Source organism: Lottia gigantea, assembly GCF_000327385.1.
Source record: "Lottia gigantea unplaced genomic scaffold LOTGIsca_11, whole genome shotgun sequence".
NCBI classification, from domain to species: domain Eukaryota; kingdom Metazoa; phylum Mollusca; class Gastropoda; family Lottiidae; genus Lottia; species Lottia gigantea.
The window spans coordinates 2,445,901-2,473,434 of NW_008707001.1; the positions used below are offsets into that span (position 1 = coordinate 2,445,901).

At 33.2% G+C, this 27,534-nt stretch overlaps 2 protein-coding genes across 2 annotated transcripts in view; one reads left to right on the plus strand and one right to left on the minus strand.

The window, feature by feature from the left end:
• The window catches only part of LOTGIDRAFT_110026 (hypothetical protein), a gene marked incomplete at both ends in the record, with an annotated part of 48,435 nt that extends 33,695 nt beyond the window's left edge, over window positions 1–14,740 (minus strand). The window contains 5 exons of the mRNA XM_009047152.1: window positions 11,655–11,768; window positions 11,974–12,028; window positions 12,381–12,526; window positions 12,915–13,058; window positions 14,096–14,740. Of these exons, the coding sequence (XP_009045400.1) occupies window positions 11,655–11,768; window positions 11,974–12,028; window positions 12,381–12,526; window positions 12,915–13,058; window positions 14,096–14,740 (1,104 nt within the window). The remainder of the gene's footprint in view (window positions 1–11,654; window positions 11,769–11,973; window positions 12,029–12,380; window positions 12,527–12,914; window positions 13,059–14,095) is intronic.
• An 896-nt stretch (window positions 14,741–15,636) lies between these two features.
• On the plus strand, window positions 15,637–27,120 carry LOTGIDRAFT_230220 (hypothetical protein; the record flags this gene model as incomplete). The annotated part of the gene is made up of 16 exons (XM_009047153.1): window positions 15,637–15,673; window positions 16,329–16,489; window positions 17,505–17,603; window positions 17,969–18,127; window positions 18,389–18,451; window positions 18,655–18,735; window positions 19,065–19,202; window positions 20,003–20,087; window positions 21,181–21,264; window positions 23,166–23,287; window positions 23,775–23,988; window positions 24,411–24,624; window positions 25,105–25,334; window positions 26,008–26,171; window positions 26,577–26,687; window positions 27,028–27,120. The coding sequence occupies 16 exons, from the start codon at window positions 15,637–15,639 to the stop codon at window positions 27,118–27,120; spliced, it is 2,055 nt and encodes a 684-aa protein (XP_009045401.1).
• Between the last annotated feature and the right edge of the window lie 414 nt (window positions 27,121–27,534).

The window sequence follows — 27,534 nt, forward strand, 5'->3', positions numbered from 1 at the left end:
GACTCAACAGAATTGAAATGAATAGTGTTTTATGACCCACTCTTTTGCACCTTGATGAAGCTGATGGGCTGATGAAGACTTAGGCTAATGAAGACTTGGGCTGATGAAGACTTGGGCTAATGAAAACTTGGGCTAATGAAGACTTGGGCTGATGAAGACTTGGGCTAATGAAGACAGGCAACCCATGCAGTGTGAAATGAGGTAGATTTTGCCATGACAGAGGCCTTAACTGTCGAAGCTGTTGTAAACTCAAGCCTCTCATGAAACGTTTGAAAATTTTTGAAAAACTGATTTACAGCATTTTGACACATATTTAGGGGCAAAAACGTATAAAAATCAAAATTAAACAATGGGGGATGCAAACCGTTTTTCTTGGGGGCCTTGTTCCCCCCTTGTACCCCATCCCACATATTAGCTAACATGACTGTGTCAATAACATGTGACAGCAGCATGATTTTAATAAAGAAAGGATACATAAAAAAAAAACAAGTTCTGGACATAATTTTTGCGATAAAAAGCTAAAATATGATTAATATGAAGCCACACACTATTAAAAAATAAAATAAAAACATTTTATCATCATCAAAGGTTATAATTTAAAAAAAAACAGAAATAGTTTAAGTCTTTCATCTTCAAAATTAATGTTAAAAAAAATACCGTAAATTCATATGTTCAACAGAACTAGTGGAAAACTTTCAAAAATGTCAAAAATAGACCAAAAACCTTGAAAACATGTGACTGTATCTCAGTGTTATTTAATGAATTTTACAGATTGAAAACTATCAGCTGATTATTTGGCCAAGTAGGAGGCTACAACAACGTAATTGTATCCAATCTGTTTCCAACATTAACCCTTTTCAGTTCAAATAAACAATGAAATAAAAAAAAACTCATCTCCTCTGGTTCTGTTAGCTTGATATATCTCCTATGTTCTTCATACATTTTTTAAATTTAAATACTTTTTTTTCGCATTGTAACATATCTGATCTCTGATCTGATTTTCAGTTTTCTCTTTTTAAATTTAATTTTTATTTAAACTGCTACATATCTGATTTTAGTTTTCATGTTTTTGTTTATTTTAACAGAAAAAATAATTCTGTTTTTTTTATAATTCTGTGTTATCACCATCAGAAGATTGATTGAAGCATTTGACAATTTCAGTGGGGCAGAAAGTTCAGTTACCTACATGTCATAATAGAATGAAGTTAAACCACACATATACAGATTGAAAGAACTGTTATATCCTTTTGTCATGAGATTATCATTATCATATATAATTTTGGCATACAAAGTATTGTGGTGTTATTCTTGGCAGGGCATGGTCATATGTACAGAACACCTGATATATAATATAATATAATCTTTATTTGCATCATTTTACACCATTTCTGGTCAAAGGCAATATATAAAGAAACAAGTATAATCACATGATACAAATTAACAACATCAAGTACAAATTGACAATACAAATATACAATCACAAAGGACGACTAGATGATAAACTAACAATAACAAAATATAAAAAATAGTAATGTAACATGATTCAACATTATATATGTTTTGGAACAGCTATGGTTTAGAAAAAAAATACATAGCCACAGAAATAAGTTTGAAATTGAAATGTACATTCGATGCCATTCTGCATTTGGGTTTTTCAACTCAGCATCCCTTTCAGAGAGTCCACATAGCTTACAGTATGTTTTTGATATGTATTAAACCATAAGTGATTTTCTGTACATCAGTCTATGGTTGGTGTTGTATTTGGCTGCCCAAATGGAACACCTGATGCCACCCCACATCTGAGTTACTTAACTCACTTTCAGAGAGTCCACATAGCTAATAGTATTTATTTGATATATCTACTTAACCAACAATCAACTACCAAACCAACAGCACAGAATCATCCAATTTGAACCAATCCATCTACCAACAACTACCTAGTTTGCGATATCAGCATCCACTGGAAGTGAATGTTAACTTGTCATCTACCAACCTAAACCAATAAAACTAAGTGATCTCAAACTATTAGTCAAAAATCCATATCAAGAAATGAGAAAAAAACAGCAAATTAACTGTACAGACATAGGAAAATTTTGATTTATGGTGGTTTTGGAGCAACAATACCCTTTTGCTTGAAAAAAAAAGGTTATGTGGGACTGGATTGACACACTGAATAATTTAGTCTGATGTATTCTGATACAAGAAGAACAGGTGTCTAATTATTTACCACCCAAAACAGTCAACCTGTGTTATTTATACCAAATTCTTTTATTCAACATCTTTCTTAAAGAGATTGTAAATAGGTTTTCTAAATTTTGTGTGTATCAGGGACACTGATGGCATTAATTTTCACCATTCCAATTTTCAATCAGATGTCCGTGGTTCCACTAATTGTGAAGGGCCTTATGTGATACTAGGCATATTTTGCTATCAATGTTATCATAAAACACTTACTTTCTGTGAAATTGCAGGAACCACAGATGTCTGATTGAAAAATAAAATGGTTCAAATTGATGCTATCAGTGTCCCCGATACACATAAAAATTTAGAAAACCACTTTATAATCCCTTTAATGATATCTAGAAGCTCTTCAATAACTTGAAAAGATGGATAACAAATGGGTGATAAAATAAATAAGTGTTATAGGAACAAATGGTTCTTTGATAAATAAAAAATAAAAAAGTTTATTGAAGTTTGGTTTGGTTACACGAAGTTACATCACTTTTGATCCAATCAAAAACAAACACAACGTGGGCAAATGATATTTAATTCTTTTTGATGTGATGTCATTTAATATGCCCTTCTGAAGCTCTTCTGCCTTAAAGGAAGAAAATTGAATATCACCGTCCACATGTTTTGTGATCTAAAAACATAACCTATTCAAAATCATCACAAAGTGTTATCTAATACCCTTTATACCTTCAGAAATATGTCTTTATAGTGATTGTGAAAAGGTTTTCTAAAAATTGTAGGTGAATCATGGACACTGATAGTATCAATTTGCATCATTCCAATTTCCATCAGACATCTGTGGTTCCTGGAATTCCAGAAAAACTAAGTGTTTGATGACGTCACTAATAGCAACATTATGCTTTATTACATAAAGCCCTTTGTGTCCCCTCTTGCTCCCCAAATAATACTAATACAAATTGGAGGATAATGTCATTTAATATAAACTACTTATTAAACAACTATAATTACAAGTAACAATTAAATTTACCACTATCAACTTAGATGATAGATGTTTATTAGAATTGTAGGAACCACAGACGTTAAACAATTTAAACAAATAAGAAATTTAATGTTCAATCTACTTTTAAATGTCATTTAAAGATTATCTGGAAAATTATATAAGACGATTTCATCCATTTTAATTCAATATGGATCAACAGAATCAGATAGAAAATAAAACTCATTGCTGACCTCCTGTCCTACATTTAAACAGTTTCAAATTAACTGTTACCACAAGAAACCAGATAAAAACAGAGCAAGGTAAACAAAGTAAAAATAGCTGGAATATCTGAGATATCAGAGTTGAAGTTGTCACGAATAACAAACTGCTGAACACCATTGTGAACATGTTCCTTATACTGTTGGTAGTATAATAGCCTGACAAATCTGGCTCTGCCTGCTCTATGGGCGTGATATGGCTGGGATATGGGCACCTTTAGGGCAAGACTCAAAACTTCACATTTTATTGCAGTTGCTTGGATCCATTTTTTGTTGACAGTTCTGGGTCCTCATTCACCAGCCTTAAAGATATTTGTGATATATATTTATAATACACCAGGGTGTTACCCTTTTATACATTCCATCTTATCTGATATTATCTCCCTTTCCCTTCGATTTATTAGGTGTTAAGAACAAAACCTCTCGTATTTTCTGTGTTATCAGCTGATATGACATGACATAGTGACACAATGTCGCGACGCCTGTCACCTCTGATGCTGAGATTACAACCAAGATTTATTTTGTTTTGTTCTGTCAATAAGCACTAATTTATTTGTTTATTTTTCCAATACATAAAAATAATATACTAGTTACTCAGACTATCACCTAGTTTAAACAACTGATAATGCTACTCAAATTTTTCACTAAATTTTCTGGTCTAAAAAAATATACCCAGACATAATATATATTGTGTAAAATTCTAAACTATTGTGTTCTGTGTTTACAATAAAAATTCCAGCACGTAATAAATAACTATGTTTAAAGTAAATATAAACAAACACCTCAATAAAACAGTCTAGTACAGATATACACAATTCCAATCATACTAAAATAACAATAAATATCAGAAAATATGTTATAGTGTTAAGCAATAAATTGAAAGATATCATAAAAATAAAAAGAAGTTTTCTGAACTTGATTAGGCTTGCTGAAGCACAAAAAAAAAGCAACATTTGCCCTCTGTGAAAAATGAGTTGTACTCTCACTTCATCAGTAGGGGTGTCAGTGGGTATATTTGCCCCTTTCAAAAATTATTTCTACCCCAAATTGTACCCCCATATGATATCACATATTTTAGAATGCACCAAACCAATTCCATTTGTCCAATTTCTGGGCAAAAAAAAAACCATATTGATAACAAATTGACAATCATAGAGGACAGATTGATAACAAATTGATAATCACAGAGGACAGATTGATAACAAATTGACAATCACAGAGGACAGATTGATAACAAATTGACAATCATAGAGGACAGATTGATAACAAATTGATAATCACAGAGGACAGATTGATAACAAATTGACAATCACAGAGGACAGATTGATAACAAATTGACAATCATAGAGGACAGATTGATAACAAATTGACAATCACAGAGGACAGATAGATAACAAATTGATAATCACAGAGGACAGATTGATAACAAATTGATAATCACAGAGGACAGATTGATAACAAATTGACAATCATAGAGGACAGATTGATAACAAATTGACAATCAGTAACTATATAATAATAAGATTTATGAGAGTAAAGTGTTGATCTGGTATCAGAAACTATTTTATTTTAGCATCAGTTTATGATTAATTACAGTTATTCTTCATTTTACACATTCAAAACTTTGATTTTTACAAAATAAACATTTTTAATCTCTTTTCCAAACTTTGTTTCAGAATGTTTGATGTGTCTGTGAGTGATACCAGCCTATTATTTCAGCTAATTATTACAAACTGTCAATTTTCTCCTTGATTTATTACGAGTTTTTTTACTTTCAAAATCATGTATCTGTCAAAATTTACAGGAAAAAGACAAAAGTCAACAAGCTTGATTTATATTTGCTTAAAAAAATTAAACAACCAAAAAAATATATGGGTCTTTGGAGACAAAGAAGAAAACTAATATGAAATATTGAATTCTGATATGTTTTTAACTTTCTATGTGCTGTAAAGGTGTCATAAACAGAGGTATGTTTTCCCTATACATGTTCCTTTTTACACATCTTTACAATGATCAAGCTGTATAATAACGAACCTTGTCTTATACCTTGACTACAATTGCCACAATTGATCAGATTGTACAGCCAATCAGAGCAGAGCCCTTGACAAAAAGACTGTTAACATTATGGCTTATCTTTTTACAGACTTTCTGTCAAGGACTCTGATTGGCTGTATTTGCTAATCTACAATCAAATCAAATAGCTGTATGTACAAACTTTGGTGACACTCAACTGGTAAAAAAATTTGATTTGAAATAAAAAATTCAACAAAATATATAAATAAATCTAGAAAAGTTTTAGATAGTAAATAGTAAAAAAATCCTTCCAGCAAAGAACCTGAATTTTTTCCCTTTCAAATTCCTTTTTTTTTTAAATCAAAACTTAAATTTTCACACCAAAACTTATAAGATTGAAAAATAAGATTCAAAACTAAATGTTCTGAACCAAATCTGATGTAAATTTAACAGAATGAGAAAAACATGGTGTCAAATTTTATCACTTTTTCATTAATGAGAAAAAAAAACAAAATGTCTTCATTTCTAATTATCAGCCTATAACTGATTGCTGATAAAACTTCATCTTAAAGGGATTGTAAAGAGGTTCTCTAAATTTGTTATGTGTATCAAGGACACTGATAGCATAAATTTGCACCATTCCAATTTTCAATCAGACGTCTGAGGCTTATGCAATTCCACTTAAACTAAGTAGCTACAGGCCTGGCTACGGAGTTCATAATGTTTTTATGAACCTGTGTTATGAACCCAGGAGCAGAACTGTTGTGTGATAAAATTTGTATGTGTGCATCAATTTGCACCATTCCAATTTTCAGTTCTTCCACAAAAAATAAGTTTTATATGCTTTATTACATAAGGCCTTTCATAATTAGTGACATCATCATAAACTTAGTTTTAGTGGAATTGCAGGAATTACAGACATCAGATTAAAAATTGGAAATGTTTAAATTGATGCTATCGGTGTCCCTGATACACTTAAAATTTTGAGAAAACTTTTGTTTCATTCCCTTTAATTTCTTAATTCTAAAAACAGACACAAGAAAACAAACATTGAGAAGACATCTGTCAAAATTAATTTAAGTGGACATGACATGTTTTCCAAACGCTATACAATTATTAACTTTTACTGCTGAAAAAATATTAAAGGTGTTTAAAAAGTAGTAACTTCAGTCTAAGTACTTGTCCACTACTGTTATGGTCACTGATTAGCCCCTACAACATCTTGATAAAGAAAGAAAATAAACACTTCAAGCCTAACTGGCATCTCATTAACTCCTAATTAACTTCTAACAAGAGTTATCTGTCCTAATATAACTCCTGTTTCAGGTCAAAGGTCATGCTGTTTAAGGTGAAAGGGCAGGAGTATGTGATGAGGTCATCTGAGATGATTGACAGATTCTACTGAAAACATGATGCTAATTGATTGACCAATTCAACATGTGAATTTTAGACTATTACAATAATGCATGTTTCATCATTTTAAAATAAACTGCATTAGAGACCAAAATTTCTTGGCAATGAGTGCATGTAAAATTGTCATCTCTTTTTACATCATATAGGCCTAAACTGGAAAGTAATAATTGCATGACTTATAAATCTGTAAGCATATTACTTAAATAGAAATAACTTGATAGATAGAATTACCAAAGCTACAAAGCACTAGTTTCTTCAAAACAGTTTTCATTTTTAATATTCTCAGTTTTAAATAGCTAATTTTGAACATGTTGAAACAATATTTATAAGCAAACCATCAGGATATGAATGATGGCAGGTATTAATTGGTCAGAACTGATATTTAAAACACAAATATTATTTTAAAAAAGGTGATAATAGATTTGATTTGAAATGATATTAAAAAGAAAACTTGAAGATACATCATTTAATACGAAATAATATTTAAGTTTAATAAAGAGTCGATAATTCTGATAATTTACTTTATTTTAATTTTTACACATAGTATCAAAAATTATGTAAATATAAGCTTGAAAAATGTGATAATTCTTGAAGAAAACTTGAAGAAAAGTTGATAATTGAAGTATGTAGCAGAGATTAATTTATTTGAAATGTAAAGATAGAAGAAGAGATGATACAATATCTATCTGTAACCATGTTGATGTTAAATAAACTCTAGATAAGAGAAGGTAAGGTGTTGATGTACCACACTCTTTTCTGATTCACCCAATACAGATATTAATTTGACATAGCATGAATTAAGTCTAGTTTGAATTTTGTGGTCTAAAAATGTCTGTGTAAAGACTCTTAAATAGAGGATCTTAACGAGTGCTTTTATGAAATTTATAAATTGAGTTGCCCTCCCTCGACCCCCTGTAGCTACAGGCCTGGCTACGGAGTTCATAATGTTTTTATGAACCTGTGTTATGAACCCAGGAGCAGAACTGTTGTGTGATAAAGAGGTGTCTTAACTTTTTATGTGTGGGGATACTGATTGCATCAATTTGCACCATTCCAATTTTCAGTACCCTGTACCCAGACGTCCACTAAAACTAACAATTTCTAGATGCCACTTTTGCAAAATTTGCTAATATTATCTCAGGGTCATTGAATAGATATTTCTCATCAGTATAAGAAATGATCAAACTGTAGTAGTCACTTTAAAGGGACAAGTTCTCCATTCGTTTAACCGATTGAACCTTAGTCTCTGTCATATATAAAAAAAGATAGAAAGTGAAATTTCTAGTTTGAGATATTTTTGAAGGAATCTACGTACTTCTGAAGACTATTTACATATATTCAAGACTCAAAACAACGCCAAAAAATGGCAAACCTGTGCCTTTAACATGTTGTGCCTACAATCAGTAAAATTAGTTAGTTATCAAGTGAATATCATAAAGACGATAATAACATGTATTTATCAGGCGGTTATCACCAGCAGACGATTAACAAGGGAGATAATCGATGTAATTTGATGGTAAATTAATGATATTAAATTAGGCAGTAAAACAGGTGCTCTGTTATAATTTCTTTATATTGGTGTATTAAAGGTATATTGTTGTCTAAATAATTTATTTTCAAGAAGGCAATTCTAGCTCAAGTTAGATGTATCTTGTAGATTCTAATTTCAGATCTCCAGTCAGGATTTCAAAATGAAAATCCACGAATCCTTCTGTTCCTTCAGAAAAGTAATACTACAGTCTAAATATCCAGGGTTTTGTGACGTTCTCACATGCATTTGTCTTATTCTGTTGAGACATTTTGATTCAATCTTATATTACAGACAAACCATACTTCTGAAATCAATTCTACAAAGTACTTCTGACAACTATAACTGAGCTCTATCAGTTGTGAGAAGAAATATTTAGAGACCTAGATCACTTTAACATGTATCTACACCAGTAAACACTGACTACATGCTGTGATACCAGGTTCTTCAGGTGCATAAACATGACTCATTCTTTAAAATCATCTACAGCAATCATGGGATAAAAATTTTATTAATAGTTTTTTCAAGAAAAAATAATTTTATCATGATGAAAAAAAATCATTATTTAAAGAGTGGAAATTGACAAAACAATACACAAGAGTCTGAGAGAGGGGATGGAAGGTGGGGGTGAGGGGGGTCTACAGCTGAGCAGTCGGAAGTAAATCAAGTATTAATGAAGGGTGGGTGGCTGATCTGCAAGGGTGATAGTAAATATGTCAATATTTTGGTCAAAAGAGTAACAAATAAAATGAAATCCAAACAACATATTGGCAAAATATTAGTAGCAGCTAATGAACTTTTCACTTGAAGAAGTATATCAATCAAGTGAGTAAGTATTTTATAATGAAAAGTGGTGTCAGGTGTCTAGAAGAATCCTTAAAAGGTACAAATGGTTTTTTTTACATCAAAATATAATCATATCATTCTCATCTATTTTATAAACATTTTATTTGCACATAAAAAACATTCCAATAAAAGATCAATGGAACAGAGAAAGATTATCATCAAGTGAAAACACATAAAGTGACAATCTTAAATTCCATGAATTTAATTGGCAGGCACCATGAGGGGGATCTAGTTAATGCGAAAATTTATGTCTGTCACTAATGATATAAACAGGGCTGCACCCCACAAGATTGTAAGCTGTTCCACCCTTTTAATACTTGAATAGAGGGTTGCTCATTGGCTACTTAAGTTAAAGAAGATTATTTGTAGGGTTTGCAATAGTGACGTACAAGTGCCATGGACGTCTGACTGAACGATGAAAATCGATGGATGCTATCAGTGTTCTGGATATAAATAAACAGTTTGAATTCCTCTTTACAATCCCTTTTAAAACAAGGTTTGTTCTGCAGTGGCCCTTTTCATATATCAATAGAGGGTAACTCATTTGCTAATTTAAAGGAATTGTAAAGAGGTTTTTTTCAAATTCAATTTTCAACAGATTTAATGACAGAAATACTTAACAATGGTGCAAAAGCTCTTAAAAATGAGCCCATTTTGAGATAGTGATGTTAGAAAGTGCTTAGTTTTACTGAAATTGCAAGGACCAGAGATGTCTGATTGAAAATTGGAATGGTATAAGAGGTATAAGATCCAGGTAGCCTTGTACTCCTGCAATCAAAACCTGGTTTAGATATACTGTGCTATTAAACGCTCAATAAGAAATGTCCATTTTGCTAATTACCATATGACTAACTATAGTAACATAGTGTACAAGATGTTATGACTATTAAAACTCAATATGATAACTATATAACCTATATATTAATAACTATAAATTATATATTTTATGTATATCAATATAGTTTTATAGTCTATAAAACAACATGGGAGGTAAGCTATCAAATCATATCATGTGGTAAAGGTATTACAACTGCTGAGAGCAACCGAGTACCACACACGTCTTTTTTAGATGACAGTCTATTAAAGCCACCTGAATATAAAGAGGGTTCCTGGTAAACAAAAAACCTGCAACAAATTTTATAATTTTACTCTGGTAACCATCCATTTTTATCAAACGTAATTGTCACTTAGATTTTTTTTTTGATTTTTTGCAGTGCGTCGAACGCATTGCATTCATGACGTGGCGAGAATACAATTTTGAACAGCTAAGCATAGAAAAAAGTCAAAATACATAGTACTATGTAATGATTGAAGTCATGATGAAATTGGTCTTAAGGGTAACCTGTAAAGTTTGGAAAAATAATCATAAGCTTATTTCCAATGCGTACTGAATTTTTATGGCACAACGAACTTGCTTCAGCTCATAAGAGCTCATTAACTGAATAACTATAGAGTTTTCTGACTACTTTTCTGCTCATTACATTGTGCAGAAAATTCAAAAGTTTTATGTAGAGCTCTTCAACTAATTGGTAACTGATATACTGATTTTAATTAAGATGTTAAAATACTCTGAATTATTTAAAATGACCACTGGAATTTTAAAATGTTGACCAAACTACTCCATTAAAATAGCACTTAGATAAATAGTTCAAGCTAGCCAGCTGATCAAAGGTAAACACTGACAAGCATGCAGTAAAGTTGTGATTTATGAGCAAGCTCTATTCTTGATATATTAATTTGTAAATAGTTCAAATTGTTGTGCACCATGTAGAGGATAATAATTTTCATGATAAAATAACAAAGTAGGCAATAAATATCATATCTACAGTTTATTTATCTGGGATATTAATTCAAAATGTTTAAAATCAGACAAAAACTAGGCTATAAAAATATTTTAGATTCAAATTAATATTTATTTACCTCTTTTGAACTTAGTCAAATAAAAAAATACTTGTTTGTCTATACATGGCATATTATTTCCTATAAAGTTGATATATATCAGTATTTTAACATAATAACATTGTTAGTCTGTGTATCCATTTATGATTAAATGTGGATCTTGTTATCATGATTAGGATATTAACTCTTATAAAAATAGATCCTCAGCTTTTTTACTTGTATGTGTTATTTTGTGAACTTCCATGTCAGTGTACAAATATTTAATGAAATATTCAGATCTTTCAGAGGTAAAATTCAAAAATCATATTATTTGCTGTTTTGGGCTGTTTTGAGTGTTATTTTGTGACTTTCAAACTGCAAAAGGGCCTATAAGTAATGAGTAAAAAATTTGATGGAATGCATATCTATCAGATGTAGGCCCAATTGCAGGGGCCTAATTCTTTGAGGTGTTTCATGTGTTTTGTTGTGACAGTATGGGCCTACCGTTACAATATAAAGTTCCTACCTTATTGATGATTCTATGAGCAAACAGCCAGGGAAGACTCTCTCGTTGTTTATGGAAATTCAACGTGACAAGGGCATCAACTCCTAATGAGGCATAATTATTCATCATAATAGTCTGTAAAACAAAAGTATGCAAAATTCTGGCATAAGTTCATTGAAAATTTAGTCTCTATTGATAGTAATGCTCAGTTATCAGTCTTGGGCTTTCAGAGAGTCCACATAGCCATATATAATTTTTTTCAAAAATAACAGTTTACCTTTCAAAGGGTCCACATAGATAATCATATTTTTAAATAATGAACATTAAAAAAAAACCTTACCCTCTTTCTCAATGGAATGCCCAGTCTCTTTTCATGGCTGATTTCAATTTTCCACCTGAAATACATTGATAGAGATATTGTATAAAGGGAGGTAACTCTATTTTTGAAGAAAACAGACAACAAATAAATCTTTATATTACTTGAGCAGTTCAAACATTGATGGTATCAAAAAGGACAGAAAGAGACCAAAACCTGGAAGGGAAATCAACAATTTTTCCTGCCCCTACCCCTGCCCCTCCTTGGTCAACAGAAGTTTTTCATGATGAAACAATATTGTGTAAAATGTTCAACTGTTAATCAATGCTCTTTTGAAGACAAGAATGTCCTGGCATCTGACAAATTTCCTGTGTTGAATCAAAATCACAGTACAAAATTATCTATAAAGATAGAAATTTTTCTTCTCTTACCTGTCTAATTTCACTGGTTTTACAAATTTTAACTGTTCTAGTATTTCAGGTACCTCTATATCACCAGTATATCCTTCACCCCAGCCCAGGACTCGTGATAAATCATTACCAGTACCCAGAGGTACCATTCCTACTTGTGGTGGGGTCTGTAAAACATAAAATCATAAAATTATTCCCCTTATCTAAGACATCAGTAATTGCGGAACTCAGTCCTGTGAAGTCGTTGAGAAAGTTAGAAATCAAAATGAGTAAGTTAATACTGCAAGTACAGTTTTCCTCACTGCACACTGTCAAGGTATAAGCTCAATCTTTATGCTTGAACTAAGATTTTCTTAAGAGATAAAGATCCTATTTCAAAGTTTTTTGGTCTTAGAGTCACTCATTAATCACTGGCTTTCTCTGATGTCTTTACTTATAAAAATAAGCATTTGAAAATATAGCTACATCATACACATGATACATGGCAATGGCGTTTCTTTCGCCTTTTAATCTATTTTGAGAAACAGGGGCCAGTACTGTCTAGGCTATACCTACCCTTAAATTGAGATTTTCTATGGCTCTAAGAACCCAGCCTATAGTACCATCTCCACCACAGACCAGCACCGTAAAGACAATGTCTGGTAATAGATCACAAAGTTCCAGGCCATCTTCTGGTTTTGATTCTGATATATCAATCACCTGGAAGTAATAGATAATTTTTGTCTATTTTGAAATGAAAGAAATAGATTTATAGGTTCTATCATGCTGCTTATTTCAGACTAACATGAGTGAGGCTGGAGAGGGGTGGATGTTCAATGTGTTTTTGGGCAAAGTCTCAAATATTGCAGGGGATACACTGTTTCTAATTAAAGGGACAGATTTCAAAATCTGTTTGACCAATAATACCTTAGTCTCAAAAAACAGGAATTATAAGACTCAAATCAACCTCAAAAAATGGCAAACCTGTTCCTTTAAACAATATTCATGTCTAAAAACTGATATTAAAAACGAATGCCCTAAAGACACATTTTTTATGGTCCCATTAAAAACCATATCATTTGATAAATAAGTTTTTCTATAAACAAGCTTACTTATTAATTTTTTTTCTGTCATTTTTTACGCTTAATAAAGATTAAAAAGAAAGATTCAAAAAGTAAAAGCAGGAATGGATCTGATTGTATCAAAACCAAAAAAACAGCAAATAGCTTATGTATGTAGTGGCTAGCTAGCTAGTTGCTGAAGCCATAAGTTCATTGATTTTCTAGGTTGTCAAAGGATAATTACTGTCGTATTTTTATATCACACCCTACTACTGATTACAATGATTGATTGACTTAATCCATATTAATTGACAAGGAATTGATTTGTTCATTTTTCTCTACTTATAAGCTGATTTCTCATACAGGACAAACACTATAATGATTGTTTTATAAGATACTCCATAAGTTTTTGAAGAAAGAGTTCTTTGAAAAGTCGTGGCAATAAAATAATACCAAAGACGGAATTTATACTCACGGAGGGCTGAGTATTGTAGAATATAGTGGAAATTCTGATAATTACCATACATCACTGGATATATTTCAATATATTTTTATAAGATTATCACTTCAACGATATGTATTCCTACACGCTGGTACTTTATCAATTTTTTGCAGACTGTTGCTTTCCAATGTAGCAGCCTAATCATGTATTTGATGATGATGACAATATATCATAAATAAATGTTTTTATCTTACCTGAATAGGATTTAAATATCCTCGAAACGTACGTAACAAAACTTCAGCATCTTTACTTCCACTTTTCTTATTGGCTATAATAATCAACGGGGACCAATTCAGAATATTCGGTTTCCGCACCGTCTTTACCACAAGTTTCCTCCTCATTCCAATCCATTTGAGTTCGACACAGTTTGGAGGAATTATTAGTTGTCTGTAGCGACCTAAATCACAGTCATCGTTGAACGGGATGCAATCGTCATGTAGCGTTCGTAAACACCAACAACATTTGAAATCACTTAATTGTGGCAAATTACCACAGTCTGTGTGGCAAACCATACACTTGCTGTTTAAAGGGAGATTACCAGGTACCCAATGATGAGAAAATTTCTCTTTTCTGTTATCTGTGCATAATTTTTTACACGGAATCAACACATTGGCTTTTTTCATATTATGATCAGCGACGCAAATTCCGCAAGAATCACATTCAGCACCATGTACTATGTGATATTTCTCAATATTACAATACGTGGGTTTTGGGAATATCTCCACCATTACCCATCGATGTCCTTTCCGTATATCGCGTGCAGGTACATCGTAATGTTTTAGTCGATATTGACGATATAATCTAGTTATATACACAAATATACATAATAATGTTACCATGACTACGGCTGAAAATGTGAATGGCTCCATGGACTCCATCTGAAAAATAATATCACATTTTCAATTTAAAAATATCAAAATAATCATTAAATGTGTGGACTCATTGATTGATAATGATATAGATTTGCCAAATTTCCCTACATTGACACTCATTTACTCCATCATTGATAAGTCCTAGTGAAAAGTAATCTACAACTCCACACATCACCCTTCACTTGGACTCAGCTTATTGAGCAATTTATTGACTGTCTCCTCAACAGTCAGTGTCTGTGATTTGCCCCTCGCGGCCCTGGTCTGGGGATAACACACTCAATAGTCTGAATAGAAAAAATCATTCTCACCCTATTGGAAGAAAATCCATCAATTGACAATTTCCAGTGAATCGTCAGTCTTGGCTATAGTAAGTCGCTAAGTCATATTTAGACACCACCCTCTATTCAACTCGTCAATTTTTATTTTAAAATTCATAATTTATTATGAGATCTTTTCTCCAATAATCATGTTGTTTTCTAAGATGGTTGAAGTTAGCTAGCTAATCAGAATTCTATATTCGAACAAGGATCCAATGTCAACTTCGGGCATGATATTTGTCGGTAGAATAATTCATGAATGAAGGTCATGCTAATACATCAAATAAGAACGATTGGTGCAATTACAGAAAAAAATGGAATAACTTGTTTTGATTGTTGCGATTGAAATGAAAATGTGTATATTTGAATAACGATTGATGAATTTGTAAATTAACTTTATTCATGAGACTAAATTTGATTTTTAAAACAAAAGATTTAATCAAGGGACTTAATCTTTATTTTCAGACTACATCAAAGTTAATATTTTATGCCTCGCCCCCTTCCCACATCATCACGCATAATCTCGCGGTAGAATAAAGTCACAAGATGGCTGACCAAGAAGAGACTTTGGAAAATTATCTTAGTAAGTGGCAACTATGGGGAAAATATGTCACAAAATTGATTACGAAATGGAAAATCATTGTCTAAATCAATATTTGTTTGATTTTATTTTTCACTAAAATATTCCTGCACTGTCAAACACTGAAATCAGAATTTACTTCCGTCGAGAGACAGATCATAAAAAATTGTAGCTGATTGAAAATGAATATGAATTGTTGGGGGAAGGGGGCAAAATCCCCCAAAACATTTTCATGGGAAATCATGTGTCTTGGATAAGACTGGAAATATTCTTGAATGCTGGGCGAATTTAACTAATTAGTGAATGATATTGATACTGACTGATGCTTGAGTGCAGAGACCCAACTTGTCCAACCTGTCCAACACATCAGAATCTGTTAATTGACTGATATAGACTGATATAAGGAAATAGTCTAGCAGTGGTATTTCTACGGGGGGCCATGGCTCTCCAAGAAATAATGCTGGGCTGGCTTTGGCCCCCCTTCTTTGGTATTTCTTATCGTTTTACATAGTGAAAGAATGATGTGTGGCCCCCCTAAAAAAATTTGTGGCCCCTGATCGGCCCTCTCTCTTGATGATTCCTAGAAACGCCCCTGTAGTCTGGCCAGGTTTCTTTGTCTTTGAGTGATGTTGATGATAATGTTTGTTTTACGTTATAGATAGGGCAACAAACCCAGCAAACAGAGAATTAGATCCTGAACATGTCGCAGCTTTCTGTGATCTGGTCAATAAACATTTAGAGGGACCTCAGATATCAGTCCGACTTCTAGCTCATAAAATACAGTCACCTCAAGAGAAGGAGGCAGAATATGCTTTAATTGTAAGTAGTTCATAGATAGTTTTCACAGATTGAAATAATTGGATTGTAAACAACTTTTGTAACTTTTTTATGTGCATCATCAATTTGCACCATTCGAATTTTTCATTGAGACATCTGTGGTTCCTGCTATTCCATTAAACTAAGTGTTTGATGACATCATTAATTTCAAAATATGCTATATCACATAAGGCCTTCCCTGATACACATAAAAATTTCAGAAAACCTCTTAACAATCCCTTTAAGGATAGCGAGCCCACATCGGCTCCAGAGGTGTGAGGAACAGAAAACCGTCTTTATAAGTCATTATATATAGAAAAAATCAATCAATATATTCTGTACTGTACTAATAGGGTGAATATAATTGTTTTATACTCAGTAAGCTAATTATTGAAGCTTAGTGTAAGCTAATTATACTTACTTTACTAATAGGCTATCTCTCTTATTCAGTTAGCTGAACAGTATTCATGGCTCTCAGGTGATTTTATTGACTTGGACTACTGAATGAATGACTCTGTTGTAAACTCACAAAACCTTGTGTATTTTAACCAACTGCTCCGGCAGCAGACATATATGTTTTGGGTACACAATCCTCATCAAGACAGCAAGATTTGAATGTAGGGGTTAACTTTCCAATATTGGACATAAAGATGTGACAGACAGTTTTATAGAAGTGGATTCAAGAACTCTTATTGCAGCGTTAAACTTATCTTATATAGACAACTGGCAGATGAAGATTGTTTTTGATAATTATTGAACAGAACAACGTGTATCTTCACCATGTCAAGCTATAAGTAACCTTGTACTTATACCTTGACTGCAATAATCTTGTTTCATGGAAGTTTGTAAATGAAGCGATTTGATTGGATTGTACTCTAATCTTGACAAAAAGTCTGAACATAAAGCAATGATATTTAGAGCTTTTCTGTCAAGGGCTCTGATTGGCTGTTATTGCTGGTGTACGATCCAATCAAAATGCTGCATTCAGTGATCAGTTATTTGCTTATTTCAATTTCAGACTCTAGAAGAATGTGTGAAAAATTGTGGCCAATATTTTCATCAAGAAATAGGAAAATTTAGATTTTTAAATGAAATAATTAAAGTCATTTCACCGAAGGTAAATATGTTTTTAAAAAAAGGTTTTTTATTCTACAGCTAAAGAATCTTAAAGGGTTCTGTCGTCTATTTGTTTTACAGGCTGATAATTCTCATTTTCAGTCGTCTATATCACTCTTCAGGGCAACCAGATACTAGATTTAACTTGTATACAGTGGAACCAGGTGTAACCGAGTGTGATAACCCTGAACCCCGATCAGGAAATGAATATGCATTAGTAAAATTACCTGTTAATTCAATGATTGAACCTTTTTTGTTTCGGTAGGGCTGAACTGGATTTCCACAGAATAGTTTATACTGATGTTATGTCTATATCCAGTATTTGGAAAGAATATTGCATACTAATATGAAGTCTTTTGTATCCAGTATTTAGGAAATCGAACCAGTGAGAAGATAAAGAAGAAATGTATAGAGATATTATATAGCTGGAAGATTGGACTACCACATGAGACTAAAATAGCTGAAGCCTACAGTATGTTGAAAGCTCAAGGAATAGTGAAAGTCGATCCAACACTTGTTGATAAGGTAAGGGTCTGGGCAAATTTACTGGCGTGCTTTGTAATCTTATTCCCCAAAAATGTGCCAGGATTTGTTTGAAATTTTTCTCATTATTTTACCAATCCCACAATCAGTCAATTTCAATGACAAGTTAATGCTGTGTCCAGCCATTTTTGGTAGTGGTTGGGCTTCAGCCCATATAGCCTATAGATCTAAGGGGGTCTCAAATCTTCCATTGGCAAAAGTATCATTAGCTTTGTATCCTGGAAGTTCAATTCTATTTTTCAGCATGTGACGTTCCCTGCACCAACACAGAGAAGAGCTGATTTTGAAGATGAAGAAAAAGCTAAGGTAATCAGTCATAACTTTTGTTTGTCTTTAAATATAATTATTACTGTTGTATTCTCTCTCTTTTTAGGACACCTTTCCTCTCTGAGTTGTGTTGTGTTTTTCAGCTCATACCTTGTGTTTTTCAGCTTAATTTAAAGTCATTCCCCTGCTGTCTTCAGAATAAATTTGATGTGATGTATTACTTTATTAATGATATTTTGTAGGTTTTAAACAGATTATTAAAGAGTAAGAATCCAGAAGATTTACAGGCTGCTAACAGATTGATTAAAAATATGGTCAAAGATGTGAGTAGCTTTTATCAAACAAGAGCAAGAATAAGCATAATCTTACTTTCCGTTTGTGAGATAAGATTTGTGTTATTTTTTTTCTTCAATATTAAACATTTGATGCTCATTTTGGAAATTTGTACAAATATTTTTTAATAGAACTAGCAAATGGTAGGTAAATAGTAAGGTGCCAATATACCCCATTGTATCATAAATTGAGAAACTTCATTCGTCTAGATTCTGAATAAAGGCCCTGATTTCACTACATTAGCCAGTGATGTCTGTTCTGAGTTTTGATATCTGTGATATCAGTTTTTTTTATAAAAGAAATGTTGAATATATTATAGGATGTTGTAAGATCAGAGAAGAAATATAAAAGAATCAATGAATTGGAAACTATCAACAATAACGTACAGTTGTTACAAGAAATGATAGCAAGTTATAACTCAGCCTCTAGTACTGCTTCTGATAAAGATATGATGAAGGTAAGGAGAGAAGAGAAGGTGGGGTTGTTCTAGGGGATATCACTTGGGGTAGGGCTAGTTTTAACTCAGTATCTAGTACTCCTTCTGATAAAGATATGATGAAGGTAAGGAAAGAGAAGAGAAGGTGGGGTTGTCCTAGGGGATATCACTTGGGGTAGGGCTGGTTTTAACTCAGTATCTAGTACTCCTTCTGATAAAGATATGATGAAGGTAAGGAGAGAAGAGAAGAGAAGGTGGGGTTGTCCTAGGGGATATCACTTAGGGTAGGGCTAGTTTTGATAAAGATATGATGAAGGTAAGGAGAGAAGAGGTGGGGGAGGGGAGTGGAGTGTGGGGTTGGGGTTGTTTTACTCAGCCTCTAATAAAGGGCAGGATTTGGGAAAAAGGGAGGACTTGTTATCGGACACAGTTTATGAATTATTCAAAAGAGCATTATGAGCTTTGTAGATTTCCTATCAAGATTTTGGAGTTGACAAACCCAGATGCAAAATGTCATCATGTGTCAAAACCTATCAGGCAAAATTTTTAAGAGATATCCCAAGTTGAGATGAACTACTGTGGTCAGTTAAATAACTAATCCTTTTCATAACTGATCCTCTTCAATACTGATCCTGTTCATAACTGATCCTGATAATACTGATCCTGTTCATAACTGATCCTGTTCATAACTGATCGTGTTCATAACTGATCCTGTTCGGAACTGATCCTCTTCATAACTGATCCTCTTCATAACCCTAATAAAAGATTATTCTATAACCTTCTCATTCTTCTATTTTCTGATATTATCTTATTTTCACCAGGAAATCTATGAAAGTTTAGAGAAGTTGCGTCCTAATTTATTCCGACTAGCCAGTGATACTGATGAAAAAGATAATGACGGAATAAGTAAGTATCTGTAAATTAGGCCTTATTATTATTCATAAACATACCTGCTGACTGGAATAAACATTCATAAACATACCTGTTGAGTGGAATAAACATTCATAAACATACCTGTTGACTGGAATAAACATTCATAAACATACCTGTTGACTGGAATAAACATTCATAAACATACCTGTTGACTGGAATAAACATACCTGTTGACTGGAATAAACATTCATAAACATACCTGTTGAGTGGAATAAACATTCATAAACATACCTGTTGACTGGAATAAACATACCTGTTGACTGGAATAAACATACCTGTTGACTGGAATAAACATTCATAAATATACCTGTTGAGTGGAATAAACATTCATAAACATACCTGTTGACTGGAATAAACATTCATAAACATACCTGTTGACTGGAATAAACATTCATAAACATACCTGTTGACTGGAATAAACATTCATAAACATACCTGTTGACTGGAATAAACATTCATAAACATACCTGTTGACTGGAATAAACATTCATAAACATACCTGTTGACTGGAATAAACATACCTGTTGACTGGAATAAACATTCATAAACATACCTGTTGACTGGAATAAACATACCTGTTGACTGGAATAAACATTCATAAACATACCTGTTGACTGGAATAAACATTCATAAACATACCTGTTGACTGGAATAAACATTCATAAACATACCTGTTGACTGGAATAAACATTCATAAACATACCTGTAGAGTGGAATAAACATTCATAAATATACCTTTTGACTGGAATAAACATTCATAAACACACCTGTTGACTGGAATAAACATTCAATAACATACCTGTTGACTGGAATAAACATTCATAAACATACCTGTTGACTGGAATAAACATTCATAAACATACCTGTTGACTGGAATAAACATTCATAAACATACCTGTTGACTGGAATAAACAGTGTATGGTTCAAGATCACAAGTCTTTCACATGCAGACTGAAATTAGAAGCCTTGACCTCCTCTTGTTTGAATGACGGCATGTAAATATTCCAATGCTCTTACTGAGTGTGCTACAGCCTCTAATAGGATATTCATGTTATCTATTTTCTAGATGATATACTACAAGCTAATGATAATGTAATGAAAGTTATGTCATTGTATAAAACTCAAATAGAAGGTGTTAAAGATGATAGGGGTAATTATGACTATATTGTTTTGTTAATTTAAAGACTGTTATATTTTGGCAATGGAAGTTATGCTTTTTTCAGTTAAGATATATTTCTATATAGAGGAATTTCTTTAGGAAACAATAGTTTTATGGATATAGAATTCTGTTTTTATATTTAAACACAACATTCCATTACACATACAGGTAACGTTATCAAGTGAAGTTTATATCCATAAAACTGGTGTTTCTTAATGTGCTATGATACTTCTTAATGTCTTACAAAGATTACAGAAATTTCTTGTTTCTCCTTTGTCTAATGGTTTGTTAGCTCAAGATAATGTGAAATGCTCCTGTTATGTCTCCATTACATCAAGTATAAACAGCATATACCCTAAACTAAGTAATATAAATTAAAGCATATGACCTTTATGTTATGTGACGTTATTTGGTAACAACCGCTTAACTGTCTCCTAGGGTATATATTGTGTAATTTTGTGGCCAGTAAACCTGCCGCTTGTGTTAATAGGGTTAACTATACTGATATTTTGCTGAAATTAACCATAAGAGCTGTGCTTCATTGCTGAAATATTAGAATAGAGGAAATGATTAGTTTAAATTAAAAAGCATCATAGGCAGATTTCTGTCTTGAAACTGAGTGAAATCATTTTTATACGCCCACATCTCTCTATGTGGATTGTTGGCACCCCTGTCCATCGGTCCGTCCATCCATCGGTCCGTCCGTCAACATTTGCTTGTAAACGCTCTAAAGACTAGATTTTTTGATGGAATCAAATGAAATTCGGTATGTGTATTCATATAACGAAGATCAAGTTTGAATTTGAGCTATTTTCGACCGTTAGTAGCAGAGTTATTGCCCTTGCCCCAAAATCTTGAATATTTACCATCTGCATGCCGTGGTGGGCGTATATGGCTGTGGTCCACTATCTTTATTAAGACATGAATTTCATTTATTTTCAACGACAGCTTTTTTTGATCATTTGAGGGGAAGGCTAAAATTGAGAGGTGTCTTTCCGAGACAAGGGACAAAACCCTTCAGTAAGGCTTGGGGGAAGTGAGGGCTGGTAGAGTCCAGCAGATTTCAACAGATAGCCTGAGATGAATTTTGAGCATTTCAAGGGCTTAAATTTCACCTCAAATTAAGACCTTTCACATTCCTGAGCCCTGGTTCTGCTTCAATGAATTTACTAATCATTATAATGACCATGTTTTTCTCGTCCATCAACAGATGTCTCCTCGCTGTTAGATTTATCATCATCCACGCCTACTCATCCTCAACCTACAAACTCCTCTAATTCTTCAACTAATCTATTAGACGAACAATTTCAAGCTTTCGGTAGTTACTTTTCATTTTTATTATTTCAATATTTAATTTGCATTATGATGATTTTGTTTTATGGCATAAGGGAACATCCTTTCTATCTATATCAAAAACTCAGAATTCTGTTTATTCTAACAAGCAAGTGTCCAGGCATTCCTTATGACCCCATGAAATCCATGTCTTTTCCACAAAAGTCAAATCTCCCAGGAGCACAGTTGCTTTGCCATAACATGATTTGCTTTCCCATAAACACAAGCTATCTCGGTAAAGTTCTTGCCCATGAACTTGACTGCATTGCCATGAACACATGTACTTTCCCATGCACAGTGATAAACTCAAGGGCTCTCAGAATGATGTTTAGTGCTTTCCTGTGAACAAGTGCTTTCTAATTAACATAATTAGCCATTTTTTTAGAGCCACATCTCAGCTGAAAAAGCTGTTTCACAAAAGTGTTCTCTTTTATGATAATTGCCTTCCCAACTCAAGCTTATGCCATAATGCTTTCCTTGCAATACCATGCGATATTGTCCATATTTTTGACTATTATCTTTATAAATCCAAAGCTAATATAAAATTGTTAAATTTGTAGGTTTAGCTACGGATTCTACGCCTGCTAGTACATCAGTGGCGACCCCACTATCTAACACAAATAGTTCAGCTTTGAATGAATTAGGAGATATATTTAACAGCATGAGTTCTCAGCAAACCTCTGTAAGTTGTCTATTTTCAAATCAAATATATGCATTTGTCCTTTTCCCTTGATGGAAAGAGAAAGAAAGAACAAATCATCTTTACATAGGATACTATCAGATAATCAAAACCTAATGGCATTGATCTTTCAAGGCTTATGCTGCTGTCCTTGCAAAATTTTCCTCGTTGCACACTGCATGGTGGTTGCCTGTCTTGCCCAGATTGGAGCACAAAAGTAGGATGTAGAACTCCCATTTCATTCCTACTAGTATTATTACAGGCTCAAATTTCCACATAATTCTACATTGTAGTATATTTACGGCAAATAGATAAAAAACTATAGTGTCACAGTGAAGAGCTTGTTTGTTAATCTTGAGGTTCTTTTTTTCATTCCTGAACTTCGTCAAAAATGCTGCCGCTGATGCCATCCCATTTTATCCTTGAACAGAATAACAGAATGTTCAGGTGTACTTACTTCATTGATTAATAAATGTTTTTCATTTTGTAGCAAACCATTCCTCAATCAGCTCCAGTCAACTCTAGTCAATCTTTATTTAATACCAACCCTACCCTAGCTATGGGCATGTTCTCTTCTCTGAATCAACAACAACAACAACCGTCAATGATGCCAGCACAACCAAATCAACTTCAGCAACTTCATCTATTACAACAGCAACATTTACAACAACAGAGGATGGCCTTCGGTGCCTCAGGACCTAATCGTAAGTTTTTCTGGTTTTTTCAGATAAAATTCTAAATTATACCATAATAAAATACTTAAAAAGTTGTATGATGTACTTGGTCAATCATGTTGATATGGTGTGTGGGTCAGCCAACTGGACATCTCTTTCAGAGAGTCCATACAGCTAATAATGTGAAATTAGCTTCCTTTCAAAGGAATGGCTAATATCAGTTGTTTTGTGTTTGGGTTTGTCAACATTGCATCCCTTTCAGAAAGTCCATGTAGCTAAAATTGTTTAATTGGTTTGAGGTATTGTGAACTTAGGACCCCTTTCGGAGAGTCATAACTAAAATCATTTATTTGGCATTTGGTTTGTCACCTCAGCCAACCCAGTTGGGTTAGTCAACTAGACATCCTTTTCAAAGATTAAGCTAATATTGTTTATTTGGTATTTTATTCTAGCAGCAATGGCCAGCCCACAATTAACACCACCAATATCAGCTGGTGGTACATCACCTGCTCTACAACCCCAGAAACCTATTGGGACTCCTGCAACCGCGAAACTAGGTACCACTACACAGCCATCTAAACCTTTATCAGACCTGGATGTATTGGGCCAATCTTTACTACAACAGAATTTAGGAGGCAAAGAACAACATAAACCTGTACAAAAAAGGTAAATCTGCATTTTTACTTACTTTATTCTTTCAGTTGACCAAGGTAAGGTGAACGTAATGCCAAGGTTTTGGACAAAGATTTGGTGGTCCTCGGAGCCAGTGCTGTTGCCCTTGTATTAAAAATAATGATTTGTCATCTTTCCTCATCATTTAAGCATCCTAGCTGTTGAAAATGGTTCTAGGAAAATTGAGATAAGAACAATGCAACAAGAGGGTTGGCTAAGGACCAGCTGGTAGAAGAAATCCTCAAGCCTGAGATGTTATTCTTTTAAAATATGGATATGATATGATATACATACTCTCTAAATGTAAACATAACTCTTCAATGAGTGAAGAGAAGGGTTCTGTTTCACAAAAACATGACTAATCTGTCAAATGTGGAAAGAAAGGAGAGACTTTTATCCCAGAAATTCATGAAAACTGTTAAAGATGTTCTTATATTATATACTTATATATTGATATAATATTAACTCTTTCAGTGTACCATTATCTCTAAATGAACTGGCATCACTACCCAAGCCTTCACCCGTTCTAACAACTCATTCATCACCACAGACATCACTCTTAGATCTTTCTAACCCGGTTCCACTGCCAACAGTAGCATCACCGGCTCCTGTTACTACCAATGGTTTACTGAACTCACCATCCAAAACTACTGAAATATTACCCTTAACTGATATCACAGTACCCCTAGAATCTGTCAAACCAGGTAGGTTGTCTTCATCATATATAACTAAAAAGCATCTACTGTATTATTTGATTACAGTGTAGAAGAATGATACACACACCTTCTTACCCTACAAATACTCTCTACCACCATAAATAATGTGCACCTCTCTTGACAAAACAAATCAATAAGTTGGTATAATGAAGACATCATAATGTGTAGGTAGACATTTGTAAAGACCAAGTGTTCTGTTACATGTTGTTCACAAGATCTTTCGAAAAAAGAGTAGGTTAATGCAGCTGAACTGGCAAATGTCATCTTATTGCATACTGCATTGCATTGCTTGTCTTCATCAGCCCAATCAGTTACAGAAAAAAGGATGCAAAATATTGTGTATTATCCCATCCTCGTCGCAAATATGTTGTGTATTTGGATATTTACAACACAAAAGTAATAACCATGACTTGTTTATTGGTAAGTATAATTTAGACTCCCTGAAGAAGAGTTACATAAAGGGGAGTAAGTAGTGACACAATCAGAACACAATTAAACAGTCCTATCGTTTATAGTCTTATGACACAACACAAAACTCCTGCAAAATTTTCTTATATCATAGTTGATCAGATGTGTTCAAGAAATTCTTCATCCTCTTACCCTTACCATTGGCTGCTTTCCACAGTCTATGTAATTATTCATATTGATATTTATATGTTAGGAGATCACCAGCCAGTGAGTGTATTAGACAAGAATAATGTAAAGATATTACTTCATATTGGTAAAGACCGACCTCGGCCCGATGTTACGGTGATGGTGGTATCAACTATTAGTACCAGTCCACACCAAATTACTAACTTCGTTTTTCAAGCTGCTGTTCCAAAGGTGATTAAAATCTCTTTAAATTTAAGTTTCTGCCTAGCTACAGTTTAGAGTCTCTCTTGGAGTCACAGTGACTCAGCAAATTAGACGCATGTTCATGACACTTGAGGTTTTGGGTTTAAGTTAGCTATGTAAGAAAACAGGATGATTTGAAGCTCTGACTCTGACATAGGTTTAGAAATTACCTTTGTACTTTTCAACCAAATTTCCTCCTGTTTGCATAGTTGACAGTTCTCTAACCAATGATTGTGCAGAATGTTGGAAAGATCTCTTGACAGTTTTAAATTATACAATAACTGGAGTAGGTGAATTTTTTGCCTCTTGACAAAATCTTCGTCATAGCTTACACCATGTTAATTTTAGTCTTGATCAATGTAATAATTATTAAAATCTTCTGTATTTATACAGATAATGAAAGTTAAACTACAGCCACCCTCGGCCAATACGTTACCAGCATACAATCCCATACTTCCCCCTACTGCTATTACACAAGTTATGTTGTTAGCTAACCCCAGAAAGGTAAGCATAATTAACTTAAATATCTTGTCTAGAGGGTTTGAAAACGGTTTCTCTCATTTGTGGGACTGGTCGGAGAAAATAGCATAGAGACGAAGCAATTGTGGTTTACAATTTGGTTTCTCCTTTTTGATGAACGACGTCTTCAGTCTTGAATGTTGATGAATACTGATACCATCTTAGAGATCATTTCATAGCCGTGTAAATGAATGCTTTCAGTGTCCCAGATATACATAAAAAGTTTACAAAGCCTGTTAACAATTGCTTTAAGAAATACGAAGCGAGTCTGAGCATAAAACAAGATATATCATTATGATATGATTGAATGTTATTTATTTACCAGGAGAAAGTGAGATTAAAGTTTAAAGTGATGTATTCAATGAATGATGAGAATGTAACAGAAATGGGTGAAGTTGATTCTATACCAGTACAGTAGAGTAATATCTCACCAGTGGCATTTCTTAAAATTCTTAAGTAAGGAGGTCTGAGGGCTGGTCTTTCCTGGATTTGAAATTTGAAAATAGGGGGACCAAAGCCGAGCCAGCCTCCCCCAAAGAAAGGCCACTGTATCATACATAGTATATAGCATCTTTCTTCTCCTACTCATAGCAGTGCTGTTGATTTGTCTCATTTAGCCAGTCAAGTATGTTAACATGTATTAGCCAGTTATGTATGACTGGAGTTATGAAATCGTTATTTGTATGTATTGATTTAATAATATGAATGTTACAAAAGGTCCAGTTATGAAATGTGGAAATCAACAGCTCTGTCTCATATCATTAGAATTTAAATCGTTTCTATGTGCTCTGAACAGTTTTGAGAAATCACAAAGAGAACCCTTTGGTGTTTT